Raw genomic sequence first — 20,037 nt, 5'->3', positions numbered from 1 at the left:
ATATATATATATATATATATATATATATATATATATATATATATATATATATATAAATTGATTGTCATTTTATTAGAGACAAAATGCTAGCCGGTGTTGCAAGTCTTACTTATGTTCCTACCAATTTGCACTTGGCAAATATGTTTACCAAGGCCCTACAACCAACACATTTTTACTCACTCATCAGCAAGATAAGCATTCTTGACATACACGCTCAGGAGTGTTAGAAGCTGAAGGCTGCTGGTCATATGCACCTCAGGTGCTACCTTCTCTGATTTAGCTTAATTATTCATAATTAGTGTATTAGTTAGTTAATTGTTAATATTAGAAGAGTTAGTTAATTAGTTAGTGGCAATTTTATAATAAAGTCTTTAGTTGTTTTCCTTTTCTAGCAGTGTATATAAACCCTACCGTAACTAATGAATCAGTCAAGCAATTCATTTGTGCAATTTACCAGATTTCTTCCTTTCACAATCAATTGTATTCTCCCTTACAAATGGATAGTGTTTTCTTAAATGTAAGTTATTATATTTCTCCTTTTTCTTTGACGTGGCATAAATCTTGACCCAAAAAATTAATTGGATTCATCTTTTTGCCACATAGACATCTAAAAGTCGGGACACACATATTTTTACTGCGCGTGACATTGAGATGGCAGGTTTCATAAGAATTGTAATGACTTATTAAAAATATAAATTTATTTGAAACATTTTTAAAAGGTTATACATAGATAAGAGTTTCAAGACTTATGAATGAAAATGAAATATTACACAAAGATCATGGATGTATGGTGCATTCTACTTTAAAAATTTATATTGAACACTTACATTCACTAGCATAATTAAATAGTTTTTACTATATGAGATTTAGATTTAAAAAGGTTTTCTTTCGTCAATTAATTAAATATCACAAAATAGAATGTTGTATCAGTTCGAGAGTGATGATTTCATGGTAATTACTATGAAATCTTGACATGATATCTCAACAATCACATAATTTCACTCATAATAAATAACAAAAAATTACTTTAAATACTTAAATTAGTTAAATTTGATTTTCTACCTAATAAAACTATAACCATTAAAAAATTTCAAAATAATAAACCCTAGATATTTCATATCACTAAAAATTCTTTTCTTCTTTTTTTTTTTTACAATTTACAAAGTGGATAAGATTAGAAGATTGGTAGTAAAACAATTGAAATAGGATAAGCAATCCCATGATACAAACACATCAGTTCGAGAAAGGAACTAATGATTCTTTTGTTCTTATTTTTTACTTGAAAAAAGAAAAGAAAAAATGAAAAAGAGTAAAAAACTAAGTGTTTGTTTGCTCTGGTTTTTTTTTTTAACTTATTTACTTTTTAAAAGTAAAAGGTAGGTTAAATATAAAATTTTAAAAAACTCTTAAAAAAAACTTATTTTTAAAAAATAAAATTAAAAAAAAATTACAAGAAAAACTCTTGTAAGGAGTTTTTTCTTTTTTTCTTTTAAAAATATAAAAATTTTTATTTTTATTATAAAAATATCTTCATCTGTTAAAAATAATTATAACATTACCTTTTAAAAAAAAATACACTTAATGATAATTTTAACTAAAATTATAATTTATATAAAAAAATTTATCAAATAATTTTAATTTAATTTTAAAAATTATTATTTTTTATAAAAACTTTATAATAATTTTTACGTTGGAAAAAAAATCAAACAAAACAAGTTTTAAACGTGGACGAGGACTTCAGAGAAACCCAATCCAATAGAAAGCATCCGGGCTTTGGACAATTTTTAGTGTTTGGCCTCTTGTCTTCTAGGGTTTAAGGTTTAACTCTCTTAGGGGTTTTGCTTTCCGATTCTCTGAGAAACTGTGCGATTCTAAGTCTCTGCTTCTCCGACCATACATGTTACTGAATTATCATTATTCCTTCTGTTATAAACTCTAAATCCAAAGAGAGAGAGAAAATGAAGGTGAAAGTAATATCACGTTCCACAGATGAATTCACTCGAGAACGAAGCCAAGACCTCCAAAGGGTATTTCGTAATTTCGACCCAACCCTTCGAACCCAGGAGAAAGCCGTCGAGTATGTCCGTGCGCTTAACGCCGCCAAATTGGATAAGGTAACATCAAGTTGGGACTGAACTGGTTTTATTTTATTTGGCAATTTCATTCACTATTTGATCAGTTTTGTCCTTGTCCTTGTTTAGATATTTGCCAGACCGTTTATTGGAGCTATGGATGGGCATAGAGATTCCATTAAGTGTATGGCAAAGAACCCAAGTTACTTGAAAGGAATTTTTTCTGGTTCCGACGATGGAGGTATTCTTTTTTATCCTAATATTTGTATTTTCATCCTTATATAGTAGTACCAATGCCGTCATAAGAGAAGTATAAAAGCTTCTAATTTCTTATCACTCATTTTTTTGTAGATATTCGTCTTTGGGATATAGCTTCCAGGTATTCCTATTCCTCTTTACTTTTTTTTTTTGAAAGGTAGAATTTTACTTCAAGAAAGCCATGTACACTATTGCTAGGGTGGTCAAGAGAGCCCTCCCCTGTATACAAAAACTCAGCAGGGGGGCAAAAAACATGCTATCAAAAATAATCCAGACCTGCTTCTAGGTAGCAAAAGACCTGCCCTCAGTAGACAAGTCCCAGTTGCCGGACACACTGTACAAACCCAAAAAAAACTTACAGTCCCTAACACCATTAAACCAAAGGGAGAAATAAACCCCTAAACAACTCAAGTCAGCATAATCATCTTAAACAAGCCAGATCAGATCACTCCGTCTACCAATTCCCGATTTAGCAAGGCTGTTGGCAACCTTATTAGCTGATTGAGGAAGATCAGAAAAGGAGGCTGAGGGAGGAAATCAACACCTTATTACTGCTTTTACTTGTCAAGCAGTTTTGGATGTAATTGTACAGAACTCTCCTTCTCCAAAGCTGTCCTTATGCTATGAGGAGTCTTCTTCCAGATCAGTTTAAGACTTGTTATCCTATTCCTCTTTACTTGCAACTAAGATTAATTTGAATCTTTATTTTGGGACCCCCTCCATCTGTTATGAACTGAGTAATAAATTAGAGCTTTGAAACCAAGCTATTAAAAATTACCTTTTTCTTTTCAAACTTATTATAGTATAATGATTGGTACCAATAGTGGTTTCATCAGGCTAGTAGCTCGTTTAATTTTTCTTCATTCATAGATATTTGGCGGTTTTATATTGTCACATTGTTATTTGAAATGCATTGTGATTTACATTTATGTTTGAAATTTTTGATTAAAGGCGAACAGTTTGTCAGTTTCCTGGACACCAAGGTGCTGTACAAGGTTTGACAGTATCAACAGATGGAAGCATTCTGGTATCCTGTGGAAGTGATTGCACGTAAGACACAACTTCAATAGTTAAATTTGATTTTCAACATGGAGTGAAAGAGTATTAAGCTGAAACTTACACACATTTATTATCCTGAAGATTCACCTAATTTTCTCAATGTTGTAAACTCTACAAATCTTTCTTTTCAGTGTTAGGCTCTGGAATGTTCCTGGTGCTACTCTTGCAGTTTCAGATAACCTTTCCGATAATTCAGCCAAGGTATGCTATACTCTCTTGTTATATTCATGTATTTCTGCAAAGAATTGTTTTCAGTTACACTTCTTTCTCTTTCCATTCCCAACCCTAAGCCCCAACCTCTCCTTTTTACTTTCTTTATTTCTTGACCAAGAATTCCATTGCTATCTAACTGCAACTTGTATTTTCCAGGCACTGGCAGTTTATGTTTGGAAGAATGCGTTCCGGTAACGATCTTGACTTTTCAGAAAATATTTTTGTTCTTTTAGCCTTATCATTTTATGGAACAATGCTTAAAGGGTTCGTTTCTTTTTTCTTGGGTTTGTATTGTAATCAGGGCTGTTGATCACCAGTGGGATGGTGATCTCTTTGCCACAGCTGGTGCTCAAGTAGATATATGGAATCACAATAGGTTTTGATCTCAACTAGTCTTGTACTTTTTCCTTTTGTTTTTTCTTTTCTGTGGTATGCAGATTAATTTTGAGAATGTGGCTTTCTGTAATTAGGTCTCAGCCAGTGAACACTTTTGATTGGGGAACAGACACCACTATATCTGTTCGATTTAATCCTGGAGAGCCAAATATTTTGGCAACATCAGCTAAGTAAGTATAGGTGCTTCCTCCTAGATCAAGTGTTATGTGGTTGACAAAATGGATTCATGATATATAAAGTTAAGTTTAAACCTTTCAACTTTTTAAATCGTAGTATATTTTATCCTAAGAAGATTAAAATAGAAGACTGAACCAGAGTGATAATGGTCATATGACAAATCAAGTAAGACTTTATCAAATTTAGTTCTTGTGTCCAGTCCCCATCTCGGCCTTCCTCTCTTTAAGTATAAATTAAAGATGAAATTAAAGGGGGCTAGAGCGGAGTGAGATCTGTAATGTCAACTATCTTGGTTGGTTATGAACCCAAAAAACAATTTAGTCTTCCTATAGTATATTTGGCTACCATAGATTTCCAATGACCCTTTCTGTGGTGTTTGAGATCTTGTTTCCAAGGGATAGCAGTTAGGAATACTGTCATATGCTGTTAATCTATGCTTTCCAGTCACAATACTAAGTTAGGTAGTTAATAAAATATACTGTTTTGTTTATAGGTCAATTCTGCAGTGGAGGAAACTGATTCTTTTCTAAGTGATCATTGATATGATTATGCTCTTCTGATAATCTAAAGGGATTTGTGGGTGATACTATGTCATTAATTCTTGAAATAGGCTTTTAGCAAGCAGTTTTCGGTTGAATGGTACTTTTAGTGCATTTTTTGTGTGAGGTTAAACTTTTGAACTTCTAGGTTTCAACCTCTGCAGTAAATGTAATATGTAAATTGAAAGAAAATTATTCAATGTAAAGCAAATTAGTTTTTCAGATTGATGTGCATTGTATGTGGTAGGTTTTTGGCAAACTGTTTTGTCTTCCATAGGTCTATTTTGTATGTGGAACTTTTTGTCCTCCTGAAAATGCCTATACTTCATTACAATGTTTTCGTACATCATATAGTATATGATTGTTTGGATACATTTGTTTTTGGTTTATAGTGACCGGAGCATAACATTATATGATCTGCGGATGTCATCCCCAGCAAGGAAAGTTATCATGAGGGTAATTCTGGACTCTTTTTGAGTTTGAAGACACGGAATTCATACTTCTTGCTTGTAAAAATTCAGATTATGTTTATTGTAAATCTAATTTTTGCTGGTTCTTTTTATCTATTATAAATGGTGATGGTTTTCCTTAAAAGAGCGTTGGAACTTGTTAAATTTAGATTTAATATTTTTGAGCTCAAAAGAGCTCACCAGAATATCTTCCTTTTAGTTTTTGAAATTTTGTGTTAAGCGGTAGCTATTCAACAATATTGCAAAATCAGTACTTGTTCGCAGGCAATCTAACTTGTATCTTCTTGTTACAGACGAAAGCCAATTCTATTGCTTGGAATCCAATGGAGCCATTGAATTTCACCGTGGTAAGGGCAAACAAGTTGAAGCATTTTTCTATTAAACATAAGTTTCCAACATTTTCTTGTAGAAGGTTCTTTGATGTTTAAGATTGCTGCCAATTCTTGTATGGTAGTTGATTTTTGTGGCAGCATTGCTCCACCAGAGAATAAGGAAATAAAAAGGGAACAAAACATTTGATAAAGGAATCTTTTTGCTGAAGAACCCTTTGAATGCAGGCAAATGAGGATTGCAACTGCTACAGCTATGATGCTAGAAAACTGGATGAAGCCAAGTGTGTGCACAAAGACCATGTTTCTGCAGTGTAGGATGACCTGGTTTTAGTCTTAGTGCTTGATGGTCAAGCAATCTATCTTCATGAAATATTAACCTCTCACCTATTTTTTCCAGAATGGATATTGATTTCTCACCAACTGGTCGGGAATTTGTAACTGGATCTTATGATAGAACAGTGAGCTGTCTTTCTTTAGTTTCAATTCTGTTGTACATTGTTTTTGTTTACCAAGGACGTTGGTGTTTAACAGGACTTCTGTCTACAGGTTAGAATTTTCCAGTATAATGGTGGTCACAGTCGAGAAATCTACCATACAAAGAGGATGCAAAGGTTTAGTTTCCAATCATTTAGATAATACTATATAAGGATGTTTCAATTTATTGAATCAGTTTTTTTTTTTTCCTGATCGCTTTTCCTCTCGTTTTTAGGGTATTTTGTGTGAAGTATAGCAGTGATGCCAGTTATGTCATTTCAGGAAGTGATGACACCAACCTTAGGCTCTGGAAAGCTAAAGCATCAGAACAATTGGGAGTGGTAAGAATCTCATCATTTGACATGATTCATTGGGATCTCTACATTTAAACCATATTCCCTACTGTCAAAGCTAACTGAGAAATTTGTTGCAACTGTCTTATCAATTGAGAATCACCTTTTGTAACAGAGAGCTTTGGCCTGTTTAGGCTCTAAAATCAGACTATAGTATTTATTTATTTCATATATCTTTTCTATGGATTCTAATGGTTGCATTTCAAACTTCAGATGATAGCTTTAAGGTCTTTAGACATTCATATTTGCATTTGGTCCGAGCTAAGTAACTGAAGCAATTTCTCTTGTTGCATCCCACCTAAAAATCTCATCCATTCTTCTTATCCCTTATGCAGGTACTTCCAAGGGAAAAAAAGAAGCATGAATATCTTGAAGCTGTTAAGAATCGCTACAAGCACCTTCCTGAAGTCAAGCGTATTGTGAGGTAAAATTGAAACTGAACATGTTGCCACTCTCGCTGCAAGCACCTTCCAATTTCAAAACCGGTGACAATATGAAAAGAATACCTATATTGCCTCCCTTTTTTGTGGAATTTCCCTGTACACTAGGAAATTGATTTATTTAATCTTTCTGGTCTCTTGATATCTGTTAGATTTTTATTTTCACCGGAAGAGGTTTTCTTCTGCTTTGGTAAATGAACTTGAGAGCAGGAGAGTTTTTCAAGTTACATTTGATGAGAACAAATGATCTTCATATTAAGTCCTTAATGCTCCTGTATTGGTTGTATGATTATGCAGGCACAGGCACTTACCAAAACCAATTTACAAGGCAGCCAACCTCAGACGCACAATGATTGAAGCAGAGAGAAGGAAAGAACAGAGAAGGAAAGCTCACAGTGCCCCTGGAAGTGTAGTGACTGAATCCATACGTAAAAGAAGAATCATTAAAGAGGTTGAGTGAGTTGCAAATGGACGTGTTCCCAGGAACTATGCCTTGCACATGCATCAGCACTGCACATCTGTAGTTCTCTGCAGTGCAATGCTTGTGGCATGCAATTCCCTAAGTTCTATGACGTTTGTGCAATCCTCAACTGAATGTAAGCTGTAGTGAGATGAGGCAGGATCTCTTTGCTTTTTTTGTCCCCTTAATTTAACAGTTTTGTCACATAGAAAATTTATCATCGATATCTTTGTAATTTTAATGTTGTCATAATCTGGTTTATTAACGAATGAAAAATGGAAACTTGGTTTCCTTCTTATGCAGTTGGCTTGTGCTTTTTGATCATCTCCTCTTTGGGCATTCGTTGACCAATCATGTTCTTCAACTTCATATAGAACTTTTTTTTTACTATATATATGTGTAGAACTACTTTTGTAAGTAGTATATCCTAAAGGTAGGATCAATTTTCTGCACAGGCCAAATTTAGTTACACGGATGACAAGGATAACATTACTTTTATTAGACTTGATAATTTTGTATGTGACACGAATAGATATAGAATTAGACGAGTTTAGATTTAGAATAATCATGTTTCATGTTTTAATTGTGTCAACACAATTAAGGCACAAAAATTTGTGTCTTAAAACATGTTTTTCCATTTAAAGTACATTTAATTAATTGTGTATATGTATAAGTTATGTTTCGTTGAATTTAATTAATCATGTAAATGTATCTACTTATTATGTTTATAATCCAATTATGATCTATTTAAGCTTTATATAAATATTTATTTTATTATGATTAATGGTTATGGAATTTATTATACTTATGAATATAATTATTGTATTATATTTCTTTTGTAATTATATACATTTTGATATAATTATTTAAATGAATTATAACTAATTTCGTATTAAAATTTTAATAAACATATTCATATTCATATTTAAAATCTTGACATTCTTGTCAGATGTCATTCTATTTTTCTTGGTTTTTTCATCTTACAGTGGAGATGGAGACCTGCTGTATCAAAAGGTACAACTAAAATTCATCCAGAGTGATGCTTGATAGAATCAAAGCCAATATGACAATATGAGCACATTAGTTGGCAAAAAATAAAAGAAAATAAATCATCAACAGTTCACCTTTAATCATACAACAAAAGCCTAAAACCAAGATCTAGGACAGCAGCAGCATAATGCCCTAAGTCAGTAAGAGAGCGCATAAGCAGCATTTGGCGCCCAACAATTGTAGCAAAAAACACTCGACATTGTCCTACATGTGTAGCACCTCTTAAAATTGCCAAAAGTTACTCCGGATACCACCCCACACAACTGAAGAATCCATTAAGGCCGCTGTTTCCGATCATCTTCTTCATCATCATCAGAATCACCACTCTCACGAAAACGTGGATTCTTCTCCTGTTGGATTAAAATTGTGGTTAAAGTATGCAACAGACACCACAGATAGTACAAATTACCACACAGCTAAATGGCCAAGGGAATTTGGAATTGCAGTTCCCATCCGGCCATTTTTTAATCCTTTATTTAATTTCTTCCTTTTCCTAAATGGCATTTTACCTAAAGACCCATCTATTTTGACCCGAAGTATCCCTAGACGACACAAACAAACAAAAGCACAGGAGCAAGTATGGGGATATTAATAATTCATGCTTTCTTAATTAAACAATAAACTCTTTGCAGTACTGTTAGGCATTACCGGTCTGGAGTCATTGTCAGAGTTTCTCCTAAATTCATGATCTGAGGTTCTCTTTGAGGAACCATGTGCGTAGCGGTCATCATCTCGGTGTCGCTTCCGATTGTAATCTGCTTTATCAACAGTGGATCAAATAAAGGAATGACTCAGACATATATAAGACACAAATCATTAGACATGCTATTCTATGATAAATACCTCTCCCCTGACGATAAGAACTCCCATGACCATGGCCCCCACCATGCCTACCATCTGCAATAAAAGGATGTCAGTATGTTTTATCTCTATTTCGAACATATTGATGCCCAAAACAAAATGAGATGCAGACACAAATGAAGAGAGAAGCCTATAAGCACATGAGAAGTTAAATGGTATCCAGAAGATTGGCTTCAGTACACAGGATCAGTCATGCAGGGATCAAGTGATAGGTACTACTGAAATTTTAAGGAAAACTATAAAGCAAAGGAAATGAATAAATACCCAAATGCCACAAGCACACAACCTATCATTTATCAAGAGTATAATATTAAGTCTACAAAACTTATAAAGCATGGTATCAACTTTTCAGGTTCCTAATTTACAAGACAGCTGAAAGAACTTAAAAGGCACAGTATCAACCTTTCTTCCTGTTGATTGTCATCTTCCAGTTTCCAGTTAAAGTCATTTGCTTAACTTTTGCTTGGGTCTTTAACATATAGTGTGTAGTCTTTCTGTGGATGTACTATTCAACCAATAGAGGTAAGAGGAGCAGGTTTGACAAGTCATATTAGATTGTACCATCCAAACTTCTTTCCAAACATCGTTAACAAAGTAAACAAGTTTGCTGCATTTCAACAAAGTGGCCAGAGAAAGCCTATTTCTCTACCTCAAAACATTTAAAACCAGCAGTATGATCTCCCTGCTTAAAACGTAAGGTTTGAATCCACCTTCCTCCAAGTCCAAAAAGAAAAGGCAACCTTGTGGTTTTAGGACCCAAAAAAAAAAAGGAATAATTCTAACAGACAGGCTAGAGATCTATATCTAACAGTCAATAGAAACTCACAATGAGGGGGCATAACTGGTGGGAATGAGCCCAGTGATCCAGCACCATAATCTACAAGCTGCCTTTGCGCTTCCAACTCTCTCTGAACTAATTTTCCATAGCCACCTCTGCGTATAGCATGTTAAGGTAGGAAACCATATATACAATCACAAGCAGAAGGGAAACCAACTCTTTAGATTGGGAATCGACAAACCCTAAATCTCAATGTATAAGTGATTTATGAGATTTGAAACTAGTGTATCCGAAATTCTAAATCAATATTAGACTTCACAAATTTATACATATACATCTTCTGTGTGTGTCTGTGTACAAGATAAGAAATTATCAGCATCAAATTAAAATAGAAGCTAAAAGGATATCAGGATCATAATCAGTTCGATACTCATCTCGCACCTGCATAAATATAAAAAATACTAAATTAAATTCGTACATGAGAAATAGAACTTTGGCAACAGCATCCCAATCATCCTTCACAAGCCCAAAACAAGAAGTCCCAATTCCAAAAGCCAAAACAATGCGAGTTTTCCTTAAAATGTGCATTTGGTCAGACACTAGTAAAATTGCAGGCACAACAAAAGAACTCACTTGGCCACCACTTCGACCACGACCCCATTGCCTTCCTTCAACAAATCCCCAATCAAAATCTACACGAATCGGACGGTCGTCGAGAATTGTCCCGCTAATGTATTTTACAGCATCCTCTGTATCTTCCCTAGAATAATACCTGATGAAGGGGATGAAAATTCACCCAATAATCAATTAAGAGCTTTAAAATAAAGAATTAATAGAAGAAGGAGAAAAGGGGAGTTACAAGACGAAGCAAAAGCCACAAGGTGTTTTAGAGTTCTTGTCAAGGCCCATGATTATTTTCTTAATTTCACCGGCTCGCGAGAAAAGCTCGTAAACTTGTTCTTCAGTTGTGTAAAACGACATGTTTCCGATGTAGACGGTTGTCGAATTCAGGAGTGCTTGCTCGAATTCCTCTTGCGTACCACTGAATTTTCTGTCCCGGTAAGCTGAAAGTTTAGCTTGTTCCTAAGATTTACCCCCAACCACAACATCAAAAATAGACAAATAATAGGAAAAATTATAGTTGATTTGCATTTGAATGAAGCTGGGAAGTACAAATACCTTGAACAGTAAAGCCATTGCCTTTGCCTTGTTCAAATCTTCCAAAATAAAACTGTATTTTCTGCACATATAGAATTATTTAGGTTGGGTGCTGGAGGCCGCGCCCTTGATAAAATTACTATATTGTACCGTTTTCCACGGGAATAAAGTTTTTATTGGGCCGTTCGGAATCCCAGAAAAAGGTTTTTATTGGGCCTCGGGCTCATTTTCATTCACCCACTTCTGATTATTCGGTTCAATCCGACTCGACCCGCTTCTCAACTTCGCAAGCTCCCAAGGGTTTTAGTCCAAAATGAAAAACCCCGAAGCAGAAACAAAAGAGGTGAATCTTTGATTTTGGTATTTCAAATATCTCGACATTTTCTCTTCTGGCAAAGATCCCAATGGCATCCTTTGGCGCCGCCGCCAGATCAATTGTCCGATCAAGCTCTGCTCGCAACGCTGCGGCTCGGCTCGCCCCCCAAGCCAAAGCCAATGCCTCTCCTTCGCCGTTTCGTGTCTCCTCCAGAATTCCTCTCTCCAACCGCATTTTCAGGTATCCAACGAATCTCGCTCAACAGAAACACCATTTCTTCATACGAATAGTGAAAAATCTTCGCTTTTTTTTTTATTCAAGAATTTTTTTTTTGGTGTTGAAGGTGTCCAGTTGAAGCGAGTTTTTGCGTGGAATCGATGCTACCGTATCACACGGCAACTGCTTCTGCTTTGATGACTTCGATGCTCTCCATTTCTCGCCGCAGCTATGGTTGGCTTCCTGAAGGTATTAGGATATTAACCTTTTAGATTATTAGCTTTCTTGTTTGATTATTATTGAGCTTAAGTAAGCATCAATTTTGTTATAAACTTAGTAAAGTTTCCTTATTGCCTTGGCTAGATGGGGTTTGGCTTTTCCTTTTGAGTTCTTTGTTTGCTTCTTTGATCTTGTTTCCAATGGATTCCTGAATGATTTTTACATTATGGTTGCACGATGTGTAGTTTAAGAATTTGGGTGTATAGTATTGAAATTTGAAATAATTCGAAGGATTGATTTGAAAAACTGGGTATGAAATATATTTCTTGTCTGTTTTGTTGTGTTTCATAGAGAAGTTGTCCTTTTGTCACTTTGTCTTGTAGGTTGTCTAACCATTGGATGTTTCATTCTTGAATTAGGTATCTAGGATAGGACTGCCTTGATGTTCTATTCTTCCTTTTAATTTCTGGTAAGTTAGCATCTCCAGGGTATTTTGTTAATGGTGCCCTAGAAAAAGTAAAAAGAAATTGTTTTGTAACCCTGGTCCTAGGGAATGCTGAGTTTAGTTTTCATGTGGTTCACTCCTGCAATCTGTCTCGCAAAGATTGAGAGAATATTCTATTAACTGCTCGACTCTTTTGAATAAAAAAAGGTCCATGCTTCTGTTTTTCATGTTGTAGGCCAAGACAAGACTAGATGAAGATCAAGAAGCAAGATGGAATGAGTTGGACTTATTTATGTTTTCAAGCTTTTGAGCTAGACATTGCATTATCTTTAGACTTGATATTGTGCTTATTATTTCTAAGTAGTGATCAAGCACAACATAAATTGAGGGTTATTGTTTAAGTTGTGGTTTATCTCAAGTGTTTTAAGGCTTTTTCAATTGAATGCTTTCCTATAAAGATGATGTATGTTTTCAACCTGATTTATCAGTTTTGATAAGAAGCTTATCACTTCCTTACATTGATCTTTTATTTTCTGATGAGATGATAATGATATAACTGTATGCAGTTTCTTATATCATTGTATGTGTAGCCCCATATTTACAAATGCTATTCAGTAGTCTTCACATGCCTATACGCTACTGCCTTAGAAAAACTTCCTTACTTTGCCTAAGTATTCCCTGGGATAAACAGCCAATAAACAGTATTCCTTTATCTAAATATAGTGGTAATTTCCCTTCATCAATTTTCTATTTTATGCTATTGTTGAAAATTGCTGAGACAGTTGCTTGAAGTGAGCAACTAACCTGAGAGGTGTTGATAAATGATAAGCACTACTATGTTTTTAATCCATTTACTATCAACAATATAACGTGCGAAACTCATGCGTTAGCTCAGATTGCATCTTTTTGCGTTATAAAGTTTCAGATCTGTTGTTTCATGATGTGAACCTTGATGCACTTGTTAGTGTAAATGTTTGATTTTCAGTACATTGAAATCGATATAAGAATAGATTCAATGCAATCAATAAGGAGCTTACTTGATAATTTCTATTCAATCAGCTTGCAATGATGATGTGTGACTAATGTTCAGAGGGTTGGACAATTCTCCCTTCTAAGAGAGTGACTGCAGATAACATAGAAGTTTTAAGTGAGCTGATGAGGAGCCAAGTTGAATTCCTAAACTTTCAGACCTAGATGGACCAGTAGATGACTTTACTCTATAGCTCCAAAACAGATGCGAATATTCAGTCAATTCTTTTTATTGCCTTTTGTAGCTCATAGACATTGGGTGCAAAAATGTATTCCAAACTATTGATTAATGTTAGCTTTCTTAGTTTTAACTTTGTTTCATTTGTTGAAGCTAATATGATTTTAAAGCATTGTAATGATATCCTGTATGTCAAGTGGTTGCAAAAATGTATTGCAGATATTTGAATAAAAATGAAAATGATGCTTGATGAATGTCAAATGGTGTTGAGAGAAGCTTGTTCAAAAGTTCTTGTCTTTTAAAGAGAATGATGCCTGAAAAGGTTCAACGTTTGAATGAGATATTAACCAGGCAATTCCATTCTGAAAGTTTCTTTTCTGATCTCATTTTCTCTAACTTTAGCTGACAAATTGTATTTTTTTGCTTTTTTTTTTTACTTCATTCAATTGAAATTATATATCATATTGCTACCTCAGCTATTTTTCTGTTTCAAAAGCAGTGAATCAAGTCAAGCAGTATTTGACTATAGGCTTTGTATTTCATATTTCTAATTTTGGGTTCTTAATGTGTCTGGCATTGCACTAATTGGTGTAGTATAGATGCGTCTGTAGATTGATTCTTCTTGGAGTGAAAAGTGTCTGTAGTTTTACTTGATAGCTCTCCAAATTAAGTTCGATTTATAGGGGATTCAGTCTTCATCAGGTTGGAGGGGTAATTTCACCTAGGCCAGCAACGTTCGTCACCAGCAGTAGGGGTTTTTACCATTGCCACCGTGTAGTCCTAATTAGCCGTTGATTCAGCCCTTGCATGTACATGGATTCATGTCAAAGCTGATGCTTTTACATAACTTTCCTTTTTCACTTAGGTAATTATCCTTTTTATATTTCTGACACCGAGCTTTGTGTTTTTTACCTTAGGCCTGTAGCCTCTTAATGTTCGCCAATCCAAGCCGGGAGAAGACCAAATTGACCTTAATTTCCTTTCTTTTGACCTCTCGTTTTGTCTTAATTTCTTAACTTGTAGAATCTACTATTCTGGACTTCATTTTTAACTGTTTTAAGGTTTCTCTTTCAGTTTTGCAAAAAAGCTTTGTTGTCGAACATGAATCAATAATAATATAAGAGATGATCTGAGTTTGTGACTTTCTATTGTTTCTCGACCAACAGTGCATCTAGTATTCATTAGTTCTTGTCGATGGCTGACGTGGAATGTGCACCATGTCATGAAAGTTTGATTGCCCTGGAGACCTGCACCTGCATTGATGATTAGTAAAACATGACTAAACTAGGGGTCAGGCCCAAATCAATGTGATTCCAGTGATTGCTTTTTTTCAGAAAGGATAAATGGACATTTAATTTCCTCAATCTAAGATCAATATATCACATGAGCGGAGTTTAGTGCGTAGCACATACCATCACCAATGGGAAAGCCTAAGTAAATAATAATAGTAGTATTTGTTACTACCCACTTCACCAAATTTAAGCTGATCATCACAGTTTGTAAAGGGCCAAAGAAAAAAGAAAAACACCTGACAATGAAATATGTCCCATACTAATGAAGACTGCATCTCAATTACAAAATCAAGAATCAAGCCCTACGGTTACTCTTAAATATTCACTTGCTTCAAAATATATATATATATATCCATTCACTCAAAGCCCTAATTCAGACCCTGATCAGGAACTGTAACAAGCTCATATTCAACTAAAGAAAGATTGTTATCTTCTTTAACCTCAAACTTAGCAGGTTCAGTCACCTCGATACGTCCCCACTTGTCGACTGCTAGCCTCATTGTCGTTCGCTTGAACATAACAATCTTGGCATTACGCAAAATCACAGTTGCACCATGCTTCATAAGGTCAACTGCATCAGATTAAGCATCATTTATTAAGACCAAAATCATAATATGCAAATAACAATTGCAGCTCTTCTTAAAACTGAAGAACCTAAACTCAAAATCAATTAAGCCTTGTCATCAAACTCTTTACATCAGGTGCTTCCCTGTTTTAGACCAAACCCACAAACAATTCCAAGTACAAAATAATTCTACAAATGAAGGCACAGCAAAATATAAAGTTGGTTTTCCAAGCATCATATTACGCTAATAATTTCTATACAACCAAATTTGCTTCGCAATGAAACAGAGCAGTAATTCAATAAAACCCAACAAATAAAATTATTAAAATTTAAAGGCTATAAATATCTATGCCAGACAAAAAAAAAAAAAACAAGATTTAAAGGGAAAATAGATACCTTGTTCGTTGCGAGCAGTGAAGATGATGGTGCCAGTCTCGTCCCCGACAAGGCACTCAGCGATACGAGCCGGAGGGGCGGGCCGGGATAGGAGAGAACGGGCCCTGTTGGGCCTCTGGGAAGGCTTCACTGGGGTCGTCTCTACCACTTTGACGATCAAAGTGTGCCCGCCTGTACCCGGCTTCAACTCCTCCACTTTCACGAAAACCGGCTTTCTCTTCGCCGTCACCTGTCCCGTCGAAGGCGCCGTCGCTGTGGCCATTTCTCAATTTTTTTTTTCAAAGAAAAAAAAGGTTAGTTTCTCCAAAACCCTAACAATTAGGAAAGTTTATATAGGGTTTTTGGGTGATTTGGGAACTTGGATGGGCTGTTGATCTTTCAGTCAAGTGGGGATGGGGGTTAATATAGCGGGGATGGAGGGTTATTGGGCTTTCACACGTGTTTGAATCTTATTGGATGGGAAGCTCAATGGTTTTAGGAGGACCAGCCCTCTCCCCTGCTCAGCGCTGTTGTACTACTAACTACTTACTTAATAAGCTTCTTGTGCAAATTATTTGTCGTGCAGAAGTCAAATTTGTAATTAAATAATAAAAGGAAAGAATCACTACCCAGTTTCAAGCAATAGTTGCATCCAACAATCACCTCATTGGTCGATATACGATTTCGTGCTTAAAAAATAAAATTCAAATCTCCTTTCCATATTTAAAAAAAAAGCTCTTTAAGCTATAGTCTTTTCATTTCCAGATACACGTTGATCTAAAATATTCTAGAAAAATAGTCTTTTCATTTCACACACAAATGTTGAACATCAAGGATCACTTTTTACCTTTAAGTCCTCAATACTTCAGCGGACTCTTCTTGACAATTTGAAAAAACAGAATGAAAATCCTACTTCTGTGATGCAATTCCTGCCATTGCCAATGGTCCAAGGCCTTCCGCTGGCCTCCTCTTCTTCTTGATTTGTCAGCAGTAGTGGATTATTATCAAAGAAATCTCCTTGTTATGAGGATTAACCCCCCAATATGAGTAACAATATTACAGTTGAACCAATGTGTTAGGCTTTAGATTGATGATATTAGTAAAATTTATCACTTATTGTCCTGGCACAAAGGCCTTAGCGTGCTCAAGCTGTAATTTTTTTTACGTTTTTGGGTGCCTAAGACTATCCTTTCATTAAGAAGGCTACTTTTTGGACTAGATAGATACATACTGTGTCTACTTCAATCTACTTTCCTGAAATGGACCACCCTCGGTTGAGGTTATATAAATCTGCTGTTGAAAATTAAGCCATCCTAAGCATAGGGGCATCTCACTGAGAAACAGAAAGATTGGTGATTGCTACGGCTGAATCCACTGCTCCAATGGCAGAAATATCGATCAGAAAAAAGATCAAACAAATGAGAAGTTCCTGGTGTGATTGAGCAAAGTAATTTTCATTCTTTTGTTTATGCTTTTTTTCCCCTTGGTTAGATTCTTTTGATGCAAACATCCACCCAGAATATAGTTTCTGATAACAGAATTGTCACCTTTATTTTGCATCAGCCGACAAGATGATCAAAGATGAACAAGAAACACAAACGCCTTTTTATTATACATGTCAAACATTAATGCTTCATTGTTAGGTTTCGATATAGACCAATATACTTTACTCATCAGTCTATTGAAAAAACAACATTTTATTGTGTTAGAATTTCAATACGAGTACAGAACCAAATTAGTTCTTCTGTGATTTCTCTCCTGCCACCACCAAAGCCTGCTCTGGCTGCTCTACTTCCAGCTCTTCTGCCTCCTCTTCATCTGACTTTTGCACTTGATGTTGACGGTAATACCTGATTATTACCAGGGATATGAATGCTGCAAGAAAGTAATCAAAGTTAACCTAAGGAGAGGAGTAAGATCTCACAATTTGTTTGTTGACAGTTAAAATCATAGCCAAGGTTACTGTCATATTCAACTTACCAGTGAAAACACGAGTTTTTACGCTAGAGAGATTCCAAAAGGCTGTGGCTGCTGAAGCTGCCACAACCTTTTTATGAGAGCAAGCTCCCCAAGCTTCAATGACCCATTGTTTCATGTACCCAGCTGCATGCCCAAATCTACTCCCATCAATAAATTGCAAGATCAAAAACAATCCACAAGCATACGGGCGGTTATTACATACCTTTCTGACTTATCGGACTGGAGTAGCATGAATAAAGTTTTGGCAAGGAGAAGCTTAAGAAAAACCCTGCTCAAAGGTAAACAGCAATTCCACATCAAAATTTTCAGATAGTCGCAAATTTAATAGATAAGAGCATTATAACGATTATATACCAAATGCACAGAGCCTCCGCAGGGTTATAATGTGGCCATACTCAGCTCCAAGGAGGAGCAATGGAGCTACCTGCAATCAAAAAAACAAGCCTGATACATTAATGATTTAGGTAAAATAGCTCTAACTCTAATTCTATTCATTTAGGAAATCTTAATTTTGATTCTTAAAAGTATTAAGAACAATTCTTGGACTGAACTTTGAACTTTGGGTGATCACCTTGAGGGTCATGGATGGTTCCCCAGAGAAGAGCTCTCTTGTCTTTGAAATTGCAAGATTCGTAGCTGGAAGTATCAGTCTAGCTAGTTTCAAAAAATCTTCTTCGCTCAGCTTGAATTCATTCCTCTTCTCAACATTATGACATATTGAGTTCGAGAAGAAGGAAACGCCCAAAAACAGAAGACCGATTTGAGATATCAAGGAGAAAATGCTAAAGACATGAGAATAAGCAGAGTTAGATGAGTCGGCCAAAACCCGAAAATGAAGAAAATCAACTTAGGAAAATAAAAAGCAAGCGAACATTACCTAAAAGTAACTCCTTTGGTAAAAAAAGAAGAGAAGAAACATAAACATCCAAATCCAAACCACAGGCTTGACTTTGCAACATCTCTCCACATAACCAAATCACCAATCATTTCCCCCATTCGGTCAAGATTACCTTTTTCGGAATCTTCAGCTTCTAAACGATTAAAACAACAATTAAAGATCAATTTAAAAAATCCAAAAAAAAGATACATTAAAAGGGAGGAAAGAAACAGAGCTGGCTCTTACTTGGAGACGAACATGAAGAAGGAAGACAAGGCACCAAACTGAGCTTCTCCTTCTTCGATTTCCCACTATGCCGCCTTTTTCTTGGTTTCCCCATCTCATCACCCAAAACCAAATCCCTATCTTCTCTTAACTCCATCTCCATTCTCCTCCTTGACCTTCTATTATTCCTAGGCGACCCACATCCCAAAAGACCCATCTGGGCAGCTCTGCTTTTGCACCTCCTCCGAGAACTACCTTGCTCTGCGGCACCTTCCTCTGCCATTTCAATCCTATCAGCGAGTCGGGATCTTGATCTTCGCAGAGGAGAAGCGGGGGAGAGAAGCAGAAGTTCTTGGAGAGGAAGAGAGTTGGTGGATGATCTGAGAGAAACAGCGGATGGTGAAGTAGGAGTCGTCGTCTTCTTGGGAGACGGAGAAATGTGGTCCAAAGAGAGATGTGGGATTGTGGGTCTTTTTTGCTCTTCCGATTCAATAACAGAGCAGCCGATTCTTGCTAAACGAGAAGCCGATTTGGTCTGAGAGTTTGGGTTCGAGCGATGGGAAGGCGGGGTTGAAATTGAATCCATTTTTATTTCGAGCTGATTTTCCTTGAATTAATTGCGAGCAAGATTTGCGGGTTTTGTGATAGCAAATGAGAAGAAGAGCGAAAGAAAATGATGTTAGAATTCAATGCGACGAGATCTCCGAGTTTTGTTTGGAAGAGGATTTTGATTGAGACAGAGGAAAAACTAAAAGGGGAGATGGGGTTCCTGAGGGATTGGAATTGGAGGGTTTGCTTAAGAACGGAAGGAGCCGTTGGAGGGGATTTTTGAAAAGTCAAAGGCGGGGGTGGTGGGGCCTTGACTCCGGTGCTACAACGGTAAGAAAAATGGAACGGTTTTCTTTCTCGGTGCTTAGTGAGGGGTCCATAACCATACAAGTCCATTTGTTCGATTTGGACCAAGCGTTATGGGCTTGCTGGTGGATTTCATTTCTTTTGGATGGTTTGTGCTGTGTGGCATGCACAAATTCGAAGCAGCTTCACTCTCTATATTTTTAATCTATCTAATCTTTTCTTCTGGCACATTCATGTCCAGTTAAAGAGTTGCTTTGATAACTTTACCTTATAAGTGCTTTGATTTCTAATGAGATATTTACTCATTCAAGACACTAATTTCACTTCTCCTTAAAAAGTCTGGTGAACCACTGTTTAAATGACTGAAATATGATT

The 20,037-nt window shown here is 35.8% G+C and overlaps 5 protein-coding genes across 9 annotated transcripts; 2 read left to right on the top strand and 3 right to left on the bottom strand.

Moving 5' to 3' along the window:
- LOC18608762 (DDB1- and CUL4-associated factor 13) lies at positions 1,766-7,567 on the top strand. Its single transcript, XM_007043613.2, has 16 exons — positions 1,766-2,114; positions 2,202-2,313; positions 2,424-2,451; positions 3,282-3,380; positions 3,521-3,590; positions 3,759-3,793; positions 3,904-3,978; positions 4,073-4,168; positions 5,107-5,170; positions 5,478-5,531; positions 5,742-5,827; positions 5,914-5,974; positions 6,063-6,127; positions 6,226-6,331; positions 6,679-6,767; positions 7,081-7,567. Exons 1-16 carry the CDS (start codon positions 1,959-1,961, stop codon positions 7,241-7,243), a joined length of 1,359 nt encoding a protein of 452 aa, XP_007043675.2. The 5' UTR covers positions 1,766-1,958; the 3' UTR covers positions 7,244-7,567.
- Positions 8,249-11,228, bottom strand: LOC18608761 (nuclear cap-binding protein subunit 2). The gene is made up of 8 exons (XM_007043612.2): positions 11,112-11,228; positions 10,792-11,015; positions 10,566-10,704; positions 10,340-10,373; positions 9,981-10,091; positions 9,137-9,190; positions 8,942-9,048; positions 8,249-8,643 (listed from the first exon to the last, which is right to left on the bottom strand). Exons 1-8 carry the CDS (start codon positions 11,178-11,180, stop codon positions 8,569-8,571), a joined length of 813 nt encoding a protein of 270 aa, XP_007043674.2. The 5' UTR covers positions 11,181-11,228; the 3' UTR covers positions 8,249-8,568.
- Positions 11,364-14,639, top strand: LOC18608760 (protein NUCLEAR FUSION DEFECTIVE 6, chloroplastic/mitochondrial). 5 transcript variants are annotated; one of them, XM_018115927.1, is made up of 4 exons: positions 11,385-11,646; positions 11,750-11,871; positions 12,261-12,310; positions 13,346-13,747. In XM_018115927.1, the coding sequence occupies exons 1-3, from the start codon at positions 11,495-11,497 to the stop codon at positions 12,266-12,268; spliced, it is 282 nt and encodes a 93-aa protein (XP_017971416.1). In that variant the 5' UTR covers positions 11,385-11,494; the 3' UTR covers positions 12,269-12,310; positions 13,346-13,747. The 5 variants fall into 5 exon arrangements, with proteins under 5 accessions (XP_017971415.1, XP_017971417.1, XP_017971416.1 ...); XM_007043609.2 differs by lacking the exon at positions 13,346-13,747 and adding an exon at positions 12,522-12,802 and having other exon boundaries at positions 11,387-11,646; XM_018115926.1 differs by lacking the exon at positions 12,261-12,310 and having other exon boundaries at positions 11,364-11,646.
- On the bottom strand, positions 14,919-16,239 carry LOC18608759 (uncharacterized protein At4g28440). Its single transcript, XM_007043608.2, has 2 exons — positions 15,747-16,239; positions 14,919-15,356 (listed from the first exon to the last, which is right to left on the bottom strand). Exons 1-2 carry the CDS (start codon positions 16,006-16,008, stop codon positions 15,154-15,156), a joined length of 465 nt encoding a protein of 154 aa, XP_007043670.1. The 5' UTR covers positions 16,009-16,239; the 3' UTR covers positions 14,919-15,153.
- Positions 17,308-19,595, bottom strand: LOC18608758 (reticulon-like protein B18). Its single transcript, XM_007043605.2, has 7 exons — positions 18,829-19,595; positions 18,583-18,736; positions 18,277-18,487; positions 18,060-18,129; positions 17,908-17,973; positions 17,706-17,828; positions 17,308-17,600 (listed from the first exon to the last, which is right to left on the bottom strand). The coding sequence occupies exons 1-7, from the start codon at positions 19,391-19,393 to the stop codon at positions 17,461-17,463; spliced, it is 1,329 nt and encodes a 442-aa protein (XP_007043667.2). The 5' UTR covers positions 19,394-19,595; the 3' UTR covers positions 17,308-17,460.

The sequence above is a fragment of the Theobroma cacao genome, chromosome 2 (assembly GCF_000208745.1).
Source record: "Theobroma cacao cultivar B97-61/B2 chromosome 2, Criollo_cocoa_genome_V2, whole genome shotgun sequence".
Classification (NCBI taxonomy): Eukaryota; Viridiplantae; Streptophyta; class Magnoliopsida; order Malvales; family Malvaceae; genus Theobroma; species Theobroma cacao.
The sequence above is the reverse complement of the archived record's forward strand: the minus strand, read 5'-3'. Positions and strand labels throughout refer to the sequence as shown.

What these genes read in the sequence shown, in the direction of transcription:
- LOC18608762 (XM_007043613.2), top strand. Translation starts at nt 1,959, where the DNA reads ATGAAGGTGAAAGTAATATCACGTTCCACAGATGAATTCACTCGAGAA. An exon ending in TTTCCGATAATTCAGCCAAG is followed by an intron (nt 3,591 to 3,758) that starts GTATGCTATACT and finishes TGTATTTTCCAG; the next exon opens with GCACTGGCAGTTTATGTTTG. An exon ending in CATCAGAACAATTGGGAGTG is followed by an intron (nt 6,332 to 6,678) that starts GTAAGAATCTCA and finishes TCCCTTATGCAG; the next exon opens with GTACTTCCAAGGGAAAAAAA.
- LOC18608759 (XM_007043608.2), bottom strand. Translation starts at nt 16,008, where the DNA reads ATGGCCACAGCGACGGCGCCTTCGACGGGACAGGTGACGGCGAAGAGA. An exon ending in CACTGCTCGCAACGAACAAG is followed by an intron (nt 15,357 to 15,746) that starts GTATCTATTTTC and finishes AATCTGATGCAG; the next exon opens with TTGACCTTATGAAGCATGGT.
- LOC18608761 (XM_007043612.2), bottom strand. Translation starts at nt 11,180, where the DNA reads ATGTGCAGAAAATACAGTTTTATTTTGGAAGATTTGAACAAGGCAAAG. An exon ending in GTGGTCGAAGTGGTGGCCAA is followed by an intron (nt 10,374 to 10,565) that starts GTGAGTTCTTTT and finishes ATATTTATGCAG; the next exon opens with GTGCGAGATGAGTATCGAAC. An exon ending in CTGACAATGACTCCAGACCG is followed by an intron (nt 8,644 to 8,941) that starts GTAATGCCTAAC and finishes TTAATCCAACAG; the next exon opens with GAGAAGAATCCACGTTTTCG.
- LOC18608758 (XM_007043605.2), bottom strand. Translation starts at nt 19,393, where the DNA reads ATGGATTCAATTTCAACCCCGCCTTCCCATCGCTCGAACCCAAACTCT. An exon ending in AACCATCCATGACCCTCAAG is followed by an intron (nt 18,130 to 18,276) that starts GTGATCACCCAA and finishes TTTTGATTGCAG; the next exon opens with GTAGCTCCATTGCTCCTCCT. An exon ending in AAAAACTCGTGTTTTCACTG is followed by an intron (nt 17,601 to 17,705) that starts GTAAGTTGAATA and finishes ACTTTCTTGCAG; the next exon opens with CATTCATATCCCTGGTAATA.
- LOC18608760 (XM_018115926.1), top strand. Translation starts at nt 11,495, where the DNA reads ATGGCATCCTTTGGCGCCGCCGCCAGATCAATTGTCCGATCAAGCTCT. An exon ending in CTCTCCAACCGCATTTTCAG is followed by an intron (nt 11,647 to 11,749) that starts GTATCCAACGAA and finishes TTGGTGTTGAAG; the next exon opens with GTGTCCAGTTGAAGCGAGTT. An exon ending in CTATGGTTGGCTTCCTGAAG is followed by an intron (nt 11,872 to 13,345) that starts GTATTAGGATAT and finishes CTATTCAATCAG; the next exon opens with CTTGCAATGATGATGTGTGA.